This window comes from Octopus bimaculoides, chromosome 9 (assembly GCF_001194135.2).
Source record: "Octopus bimaculoides isolate UCB-OBI-ISO-001 chromosome 9, ASM119413v2, whole genome shotgun sequence".
Classification (NCBI taxonomy): domain Eukaryota; kingdom Metazoa; phylum Mollusca; class Cephalopoda; order Octopoda; family Octopodidae; genus Octopus; species Octopus bimaculoides.
Window position 1 is genome coordinate 33,029,379 of NC_068989.1, and position 11,143 is coordinate 33,040,521.

Below are 11,143 nucleotides of genomic sequence, written 5' to 3' on the forward strand. Positions count from 1 at the left end.
TAATTTTCAAAATCTTTTATTTAATATGCAAAGCAAACAATTGAAATGCAATCGATAGGTAGGACTACATACTTTAGTATTTAGTTGACATTCCCATTGCTGTTTTTAATTCAGAAACTCTTTTTGGCATTGAACTGATGAGCTTTGTGATTGTCTCTTGTGAAATTTCTGCCCACTTTTCACTCAATGATTGAAACAATTCATCTTTAGGTTTCTGTTGAGTTTTTCATATAGCTCTATCTAGTATGTTCCAAAGATTTTCAATTGGCTTCATGTCAAGAGATTGGCTTGGCCAAGGAAGCTTTTTATCCTATTTTCAGTCAGCCATTGTTGATTCCTTTTTGCTGTGTGGCATGGAGCCCTATCTTCCATGAATAAAAACTCGTTTTTTGTTATGTTATCGTGTGAATACATCAAAAGTAATCCTTCCTCAAGTATTTCAATGCATTTTTCAGAGTTTATGGTTCCAACACATTTGATCAGCTCAGAACAACCACTCTATCCCAAAATGAACTGGATTTTTCTGACATCTCCTTAGCCCATTTCTTTCTTTTCATGATAGTAATTGGTTGAAGGAGAAGTTTTCTTCTAGCTGCTCGTCCATAATACCCAAGCTTATGCAGATATGTAACACACATTCTTGGACTAACTTCTAGTTGTTTTGTAATGTCAGAAGCCTTTGAACGGGGTTCATTTTCAAACAGTGAAGCTTCCTTTCTGAGGGCCCATATTAAGACGTTTAGATCGGAAATTTTGAAAATTAAAGGTGTCTATTTACTTCCTGCATGTCTGTGTGTATATATATATATATATATATATATATATATATATTATTTAAAAGAGTTCCAACTCTGTCTGTTTTTTATGTTTTATTTATATTCTTATAAAATTAATGTGGGATATAGAATATGGAATATATAATATAAATAGCAAAATGAAATGAAGTATTGAATGTCTTATTGAATATATGAAATATTGAGTATTAAATATAGAGTATTAAATATATAAGGACTAGTATACTTTCCTGCCTCATGGCATTCATCAAGGTCCCGTCTGGGTACTTACACGCTGTTATGTATGCACACTGACATTACACATCCAGTAGAGCATATTAGCTTCATTTCTTTCAAGCCTATACATGTCTTCAACAATCACATCTCATGTTTCACTACTGTATAGCATGGCTGTTCACACACATACATCATACAATCTACCTTTCACTTTGAGTGAGAGGCCCTTTGTTACCAGCAGAGGTAGGAGCTCTCTGAACTTTACCCAGGCTATTCTTATTCTAGCAGCTAAAAATAAGAAATAAGTGGAAATTTTACTGCATCAGATCTGGTGTGCAAGAGAGATGACTGCGCTGGTATGATCATGTATTGCATATGGATGAGAACAGTTGTGTGAAGAAGTGTCATACCCTAACAGTGGAGGGAACCTGTGGCAGAGGTAAACCCAGGATGACATGGGATGAGGTGGTGAAACACGATCTTCGATCATTGGGTTTCACAGAGGCAATGACAAACGACCAAGACCTTTGGAGATATGCTGTGCTTGAGAAGTCCTGGCAAGCGAAGTGAGATCATAGCCATAGCTGATGCCAGTGTCACATAACTGGTCCATTTAAAAGTACCCTTCAATCATTAGGCAATATGTTGTGCTTGATGAAACCTGTTGAGTCAAGTGAAGTCATAGTCATAGCCAATGCTAGTGCTGCCTGACTGGCACCTGTGCTGGTGGCATGTAAAAAGCACCATTCAAGCATGGCTGATGCCAGTGCCACCTGACTGGCTCCCATGCTGGTGGCATGTAAAAAGCATCATTTGAGCATAGTTACTGCCAGTGCCATCTGACTGGTTTCCGTGCTGGTGGCATGTAAAAAGCACCCACTACACTCTTGGAGTTGTTGGTGTTAGGAAGGATATCTAGCTGTAGAAACCTTGCCAAATCAGAATGGAGCCTGGTGCAACCTCCTGGCTTTCCAGTCCTCAGTCAAACCGTCCAACCCATGCCAGCATGGAAAGCAGACATTAAATGATGGTGATGATGATCTTCTCATTGGCCTACAGAATAGACAGGGATCCCTCAGAGCAGAGCATCTTCTGGAAATTTTATAATATGGTTTTGTGTGCCTTACTATGGACCAAGTTATGTTATACTTAATTTTATCTTCCTCAAGTCACCACACAAAATCGGCCAAGATGTTGAAAGTCTCTTGTTAATTTTCTTGAAGCTGATGACAAGGTTACAATAACAATTCTTGAATGAATCAGTTATTGCCCCAATATAAATATACGGTCTTCCCCTTGTGTGTACGGTACATTTATATACAAGATTTGTACTCATACAGAGGTTCATCAGTGGGCATCTTGATTTTTCTCTGCATCAGCATTTATTATATTTAGTTGTATATATGTCAGTTCTGACTTCATTTTCTGTTGTTGTTACCATGTTAGCTATATTACTATTATTCCTACTATCACGATGTGGCCGTATCAGGCATTTTTCATTGCAGTTTACATCTCCTTTCTCAGTATTTTGATATATGCGTTAGCGGCCTTTTCTATTTGTCAAGCTACAAGTAGTTTGCTTGTCATAAGTTTTAGTTCCAGTAGGTGGGTTATTGAACTGTTGTTTCATTTTACAATTATTAATGCAGTGCATATGCAGCTCTGAATTAATAGAGTTAGTGCATAATACCTTCACTGTGCATCTATTAAAAATAACATGGTATCTATTTGATTTTGGGAAACATTTGTCTAAAGCAGCCAAAAATTCCCTAGGAGTCTTTGTTTAAACATGTGAACCATGGATTGGGTTGTACCAGAGGACATCATGATTCTTATATTTGTTGTTTGGCTTATTTGTTCTGGTGTGTTGTACAGGGTTGGGCCAATTTATTGTGTTATGAGCAATAATATGATTGTGTTATGTGTGTCTATGAGTTTTGGTTTGTAGTTTATTGCCTTGACCAATTCTTCTTGACCTGTATATTTGATCTGAGTTAGTTCATTTACTGTAAAGTTGTGTTAGTGTGCAATGTGTATTATTATTGGAGGAATTGGCAGAGTTATGTATACCTGTATCTTGTATGTGTTGAATTTTCTTTCAGTATCCAGTCCTAACTATAGCAGTATTGTAATATGGTGCATGTAATTCAAAAATTTCTTTATTAGCAGAAAACCTAGATATTCTTATTGAAATATTCTTAACTAATCCCAGTATTACTGAGGATGGATGGTTGGATGCTACATTTATGTATTTAATATTATCATTTGATTTATGAAAGGGTTCAAATAATCCAGTATCAATACAGCTTGTGTGTGTCATATGGGCCATTTATGATCATAATCCTGCAGAACCTGATTTTAGAATGACAACAGATTCAATCAAATGGAGTTAGACATGGCTTAGGCCAATTCTAACTGCAACATATTATTTCTTCAATTAAGGCGATTTCTACATAACATGGAAAATATATCTCATGAATATAAATATTAATTTCAAATTTTGGTACAAGGCCAACAATTTTAGGGGAGGTGTTAAATCAATTACACAAACCCCTGTGCTCAACTGGTACTTATTTTATCGATCCTGAAAAGACGAAAGGCAAAGTTGACCCTGGCAGCATTTGAACTCAGAAAGTAAAGTTGGGAAAAATGTCGCTAAGCATTTTGCTCAGTGTGAAAACAATTCTGCCAGCTCGCCACCTTCATGAATATTAATATAAATGCTGTCAGGGTTAACTTTGCATTACATCCTTTCAGGGTCGATAAAATAAGAACCAATCGATCACTGGGGTCAAATTAATTGACTTACTTTTTCCCATGAAAATGCTGGCTGTGTCTCAAAATTTGAAATCAATATTAATATAAATTCATTCATAATATTATACTATATTTTTCAATGTGAATTTTTTCAAAGTTTCCAAAATAATACAATAATATAATTTTTGAGACTTTGTCTGAAGTTGCACATGGTTTACATCAAAAAAGTATATTATTATAAAGTTGAGCATTGGGGGTCAATGTGATCGACTTACCCCTTACCCCAAAATTGCTGGCCTTGTGTCAAAATTTGAAACCAGTATCAATATTCATGAAGTGAGCTGGAAGAATCATTACAACACCAGAGAAAATGCTTAGCAGCATTTATTCTGACTTTATATTCTGAGTTCAAATACTGTCGGGAGTCAACTTTGCCTTTCATCCTTTTGAGGTTGATAAAATAAGTACCAGTTGAGTACTACAGTCAAAATAATTGACTTACTCCCTCCCTCAAACTTTCTAGCTTTGTGTCAAAATTTGAAACCAATATTGATATTCATGAAATGTAATTTCTATGTTGTGTAGAAATGATCATAATTGAAGAATTGAAAATAATACCATAAATTCCTGTCTTTGATTTAATGTATTCATATTCTGCAACCAGTCTATTTGAACTAGTTTTTGAGCTTGTATAGATAGTTTTCTCCTTTAAGGTAAACCATATCCAGATATACACTCAGTTTGTATTCACAGAAGTGCTTACCGATGATCCTGCTCATATTTTAAACCCATTTATTTTAAACCCATTTATATGTACGTCTGATGTGTGTGTATCTGATACACACACACACACACACACACACTGCATTTCAAATTATTAATGACATAACATTTTAAAATTTTATTTAAAAACTACTTGAAATTCAACAAAATTTCCACAGAATGGTGGCATCAGTTATATTTCCACGAACTTTCAGTATTCCAAATTATTAATGAGTTGTCTGATAATCATGTAATTATGGGCTGTAAATGTGACTTAAGTGCTTCAGAGAAATCTGTTATTACTTCTAAACTTGCAAAAGGTAAATCAACATTAGAAATATCTAAAATAATTGAAAGATATCACTAAGCTGTAAAAAAAACTTTGTTACAGCTCCTATGAAGATATGCAAGAGAGCTGACAAGGGTCAGTTGAAGGCTGTTTCTCAACATTCTCTGTCACAAATTAAGCATGAAACTATAAAGAACCCAGTTCTTACACGTGGAGAACTTTACAAGCACATTGGTGAAACAACTGTGTCCAGAACTACCTGATGTCATCTTCTGAAAAAGGTTGGTAAACCAGTGACATCAAATAAAAGTCATCCTTTATACAAAATACACGTGCAAAATCATCTGAAATGGGCAGAAGATAACACAAAGATCGACTTTTCAAAAGTTTCCTTTATGGACAAAATTCATGCTACCCTTGATGCACCTGATGGTTTGAGCAAGGGATGGGTTGTAAATGAATGAGATCATCATCAATACTTGAGACACTAACAAGGATGGGGAGGCATCATGATTTGGGCAGGTATTAATGGAGGTATTATGGTTGGTCCTTGGAAAGTATTGGAGAGTGTTAAAATAACTGCAGATGCTTACATAGCTTTTCTGGGGGAGCACCTTTAGCCTTGGTTAAAAAAAAGCAAAGGATCACCTCCAAGACAGCCATAATATTCATGAAAGACGATGTGCCCTCGCACTCAGCAAAGAAAACTATGTAGTTTCTGCAAAAATTAGGCTTCTGTGGACCTCGGAAGATGAAGTGGCTTGCCTGTTCACCTGACTTAAACCCAATAGAGAACTTGTGGAGTATTCTAAAGTGACAAGTTTATGAGAATGGATGTCAATTTAAGAGCAGGGATTAACTGTGGAAACCAGTAGTGGATGTATCACATGGTATAACATCAGAGGAGATCCAGAAATTAGCATGTTCCATGGACCAGCGCCTTTCCAACTTACTAACCAGCTCACCAATAATTTTTGAATGTTGTTTATTTGTTTATTTCTTCCATATTTATGACTATATGTATTCATTTCAGTATGTGCATCAAACAACTAAATTGTTAGTTTCTTGTTTGCATGAGTTTTAATTACACCTTGCTAATAATTTGAAACATTGAAAGTTTGCATAAATTTGGTAAATGGTTGTAGTTTCTGGGTTGTTTTATGGAACTTCATGTTTTTTACACCCCACATGCATACAACTGATGCCATTGTTCGGTGAAAATTTCTTTGGATTCCACATGTAGTTTTTAAATGAAATAAAAAGATGTTACATCATTAATAATTTGAAATGCAGTTATGTGTGTGTGTGTGCTTTGCAGATGAGAGGCTCTCTAATCCACACATTTACTTCTGTAAAGTAACAATCTGCTTGCTGTTACTCTTAACAATAAGCACTCCCATGCAAATGATACATACTTTACTCATCTTTAACCTTCCACATTCAGGAATTATCCACATTTAATCTAGACACTACATGCCAAACTGGCACCATGTTCCATGAATGGAGGCCTCAGAAATAATCTCCTGTTGGAAAATCTCATTTCTTTGAACCATTGCAAAAACAGTCACTGCATACATCAGGGAAATAGTTTTCTACCTCACTTTGCCTACTTTTGGATAACATGCTACTAAAACCTTAAAGTCGTTAACTTTTGGTGATCTCACATTCACAAGTTCAAATGAAACCATTGATGAAGTACTGCTTCTATATCTAGGATCTGCAGCACAAAAAAGCATCCTGGGTTGCTCCAAAAGAAAGCCATTTAACTGATTCATTCACTCAAAAAACTCACTCATTAACACACACCAATGTCTTACTCATAGATACACTGTCCTCTCAATTTTGCTTCTTCTAACACTGTTACAATAGATCCTGATTTACAAAGTTAGTTAGTTGGATACCATGTTTGCCTAATGCCATATGATATACCCAATTTACCCCCTCTTACCATCCATTCTGTGTTTTCTTTCCCCACTAACCACTACAATCATTCCTTTATCCCAAAACACCAACCTTTTGGAATCCTTTTCTCAATCTGTTTTTTTAACAATTATCAACTTGCGGTATCTTCAAATTGGACAACAATTGCATGACCCCTGGTTTACTTTAAAATGTTTTTAAGAAAATTTTTTAAATTTTTATATTTTTATATTTTCTTTTTCAGATCCTAGTATTACTGATTGGTCAGTCTTACCAATTGATGAAGATTCTGTAAATATAACTTGGATGACCGGCAATGGAACTTCTGAATATGAAAACTTTTACTTTCTTGAATATAGGAAAATGGGTTAGTAAATGTCATTAAATTCTTACTTTAAATAGAAAAAGACCTTCTAAGCCTCTTGACTCTCCTTTTGTAACATTTTGTATGCATGCAGACATTGCATTCACGGAGAAAGCCTCTGTTGATTTTTAACTTTTAAAGTGAGAGAGTATTATTATACTGAATTGTCATTAAATAGAAGTGGGATTAAGATTTATGACGTTCTCATATTTTTATTCTGCTTCATTTGTACTTATCATATCTGGATATTTCACTTTGTTAAAATGTAAAGATTATTTCTCATTAATTTAATTACTTTAATTACATTTTTAAATATGTTGAACAAATCTTTTTTAGTATATTAACCCTACCTCTAATTAACTAAAAGCTTCCAGTAAATCTCCTACTTGAGTCTCTGATTGCTATTCTCACTTTCAGACTTTTCTAATTACTTTCTCATATTGCATCCTATACAACACAGTTTTTGGCTTCCTATATTTACATGTTGTTTCAAGTGGTTTGACTGATGAGTTTAACACATTTGTTACCATATTTCTAATGGAATACACAGTATTTGTTTCAATTAGTTTTGAAGATGATAACAAATATTAAGATCATTTTAAAATGAGGAGTTTGTATATTAGAACCAAAAGTAGTTTCAAGCAGGTTAGTATCTAAAGGGTTAAAGCATTTTGTGTTCATCAGGAATTATATGAACATATATCTCTTTGAATGTATTAGCTACTAATTGGTGGTTGAAATATCTTGATGGGTATGGAAAGAGTTGATACCAAGAGAAATGAATCACAAGGTTGGAGAATGTTTTGGTGCTGTTGATATGGTACCACACTGCTAATTTGATGTAAAATCCATTTAGTAAAAATGTTTCAGTGCAGGGATATTTTGGTGCTGAAAAAATATTTTATTCAGCTAAATAACTAACTTCTACCAGGAAAAAAATACTGACGCAAATCAAGCTATGAATAACTCAATTTTAACAATTTCAGTATTATTTTACATTTAATCTTATTGTTTTTATCCCCCCCCCCACTCTCTCTAGGGGTAACATTTTATTCCCTCTCTCCTTCTCTCTTCATGTGTGGGTGTGTACTTTCTGTACCAAATTGTCCAACACCAAAAAGATCGTCAACAAAACAGGTTCAGCACCAAAATTCTTATTCCATATGGCTGCACTGAATCATCCCATTTTATGAATCACGATGTTCAGTGTCAGTGCAGGCAATTTTTTGTTGACAATCCCTGTTACAATCACTTACAGAAAGAATGTCAGTTATTTCTGGTCAGCCTGGGGCTATAATAGATGCACAAATTGTTGCACAAGACCACATAGTTGGGAGGCAAGCTTCTATCATTATTATATACCTGTGGTTGTTAATATAATGAAGATTTCAGCTGAAAGTACAAATTGCTTTTTAATACTGAAGTATTAAATTAGTCTGTGGTTTATTGGTTTCATATTTTTAGGCAATAAATATTAAAAATTAAAATTAATAACATGGCTTAGTGGTTAGAGTGTTGTGCTCACAATCACAAGATCATGGTTTCGATACCTAGACTGGGTGGTGCATTGTGTTCTTGAGCAAAACACTCATGTTGCTCTGCAATCACTTTGACACCTGATGCATAGTACACCGTGCTTCTGTTCAGACTATTCAGAAAACATCGATCTGAGCTAATATGCAACACAAACATTTGATCACTATAAACAAATCATTTGTGCAGGTTGCTTGGCAAAAGCTGAATACTCATATATCCTCTTCAATGGAGAGTCCATCATTTTAATGAAGTATGAATAAAATCATGAATTTTATTATCTCTTTGGTTTTAAATTATTCTACAAATAATGTCTTATCACTCACTCTTTTAACTTTATAAGCTACTTTATAACTATCATTTTTGTGTTAAATTTGAAATTATTTAGTATTTTATTCATGAACAGGTAGTGATGGATGGCGTTAAAACTGTCTGGGGAGAATATGAGTTGGTGATGTTTGGAATAATTATTTCTAGGATTGTTTTCACCTGTTGATCTTATTTTAAAGATGTATACAAAAATTCAAATTATCTACCAATTACTTTATCAGCAGTCTTGGACAATTTATTAATGTTGCAGCAATTACAATTTGCATTTTTCTACTGAGATTACTTGTATTTGTGATCTTTTCATTATTCTTACCCTAAATTTTCCCACTTGTCTTTATTTCTAACTAATCATAGTCTTACACATTTGTAATATGCAATTTTAGTAATCAGTGTGGTCAGGTTGTTTAAAAATCTCCAAAAATACAGAACTTTTTATGTATAACATTGTGCATTCACAAACACCCTAGGTTTTATTTTTCATTTTAAGTTTTGAAAGTAACTTTTAGCTGAATTATTATATGAATTTTAGGTGACAATTTCACAGAAAATTCTTTGGAGTTTACCATGCAACAATGGCAGGTTTTATCAAATTTAACATCTGGCCTTTGGTATGAATTCCGAGTTGTTATGGTACAGAATGGACTGGAATTTCCGAGTGACTGGAAAACATTAATTCTTCCTATTACATCAGGTAAGTATTATTATTAAAATTACATGGATCTTTGAATTACTTTCTCCATAATTTTCCTTATTTTGTTTGATAGAATACTATAAACAGGTACCAAGTAAAATACCTGTTCATTCGAATTATATAATAGATTCTGAATTTGTGGAGTACAGTTTCCCAGCAAAGTTACAGAAAGAGCACAGTGTGATGTGTTTTTCAAATGTAATACATTTTCAGTTTTTGAATGGTGATTCTGCTCAATTTATATGTGTTTGTAATTAAAATCACTAAGAGGTATAGTGGTTAAAAGTTCAAAAATCTCTATATTATGTTGCCATGCAAATAATTTCTCCAGTTTATCATAATAATTACTAATGTCAATATCATCATTGTTATATTAATAACTATTTTCTATGCCATATCATTGCATCCATTATACTAAATATCTAAGATTTTATTTAACTACTGTCTTACTCTTCATCTACTACATGTACTTCCACCTCCAGCTTACAGTACTTCTTTGCAAACATATCAATACACAGTAAATGTCAAAACAGATTGAGAAAATAAGCTTAAGATATTCTCAAGTCATTGCAGATCTTCTACATTTAAAATTAATCTTTCACTGTTGAGCAGCAACACATCGTACATGCCATTATGTCTTGTTCGTCATACAAAGAGAAAAATTTTAAAGGGGACCATGGTTCGTCAAAATTTCTTCCACTACCTTTCACTCTAGCCAATCTACAATCACTTACTTAATATTCAGTGATTATTAGATAATCTTAGGCGTGGAAGAGCTTAAATCCTACTTCTCTTAATTATCTTCAAGAGCAGGTACAATCTTATATTTTGGGCATACCTCTCCCTTTTTTTTTCAAGTTATTATATAATTTCATAATTCTAGATACCACACTTCTCTCCATTATAACCTTATAACAATGAGTATTGGTGAAATTGTTACTCTTGGAGCAACTGCATTTGGGTAATTGAGTTCTTAGAGGTTTCACCATTATCACAGGTTTTATTTGGCCAATGGATGGAGAAAGGGCATTAGTATGATCAAAACTTGAACAGATTTGCTTCTTGACCTCCTTTGCACAACACCAAATGAGTTTAGCAGCTGACTTCCCAGCCTCTTTTCACACAGGCCCCAAAGAAGCAACAACATAAAAATAGAATTGGCAACTGTTTTCAGCTTTCTGAAATCACAAGGAATCTTTTGGTGATGTTTATTTCTATAAGTTTGAAGACACAATGTTAATTACGTTTTTCTTCAGGTTTTATGCCATGATCCACCAGTAAATGAAACTGTTTTTCTCCTTGTCTCCGTATTCTTTCTGTTGAAGAGCGTAGCTCGAAACGTCAAAGACTTTCCGTATTCCCGAGCGTCATACTAATATATACTTTTGTTATTTACACCACCTGTCCTCGTCTGTTGTTATTATTTGTATATTCTCCCATATATATATATATAGATATATATATATATATATATATATATATATATA

At 33.8% G+C, this 11,143-nt stretch overlaps 1 protein-coding gene across 3 annotated transcripts in view; it reads left to right on the forward strand.

The window, feature by feature from the left end:
• LOC106883346 (neural cell adhesion molecule L1.1) overlaps positions 1-11,143 on the forward strand; it is a 67,820-nt gene that overhangs the window by 26,734 nt on the left and 29,943 nt on the right. For all 3 annotated transcript variants that reach the window (XM_052970570.1, XM_052970568.1, XM_052970569.1), the window contains 2 exons: positions 6,983-7,105; positions 9,495-9,656. In XM_052970570.1, the coding sequence (XP_052826530.1) occupies positions 6,983-7,105; positions 9,495-9,656 (285 nt within the window). The remainder of the gene's footprint in view (positions 1-6,982; positions 7,106-9,494; positions 9,657-11,143) is intronic.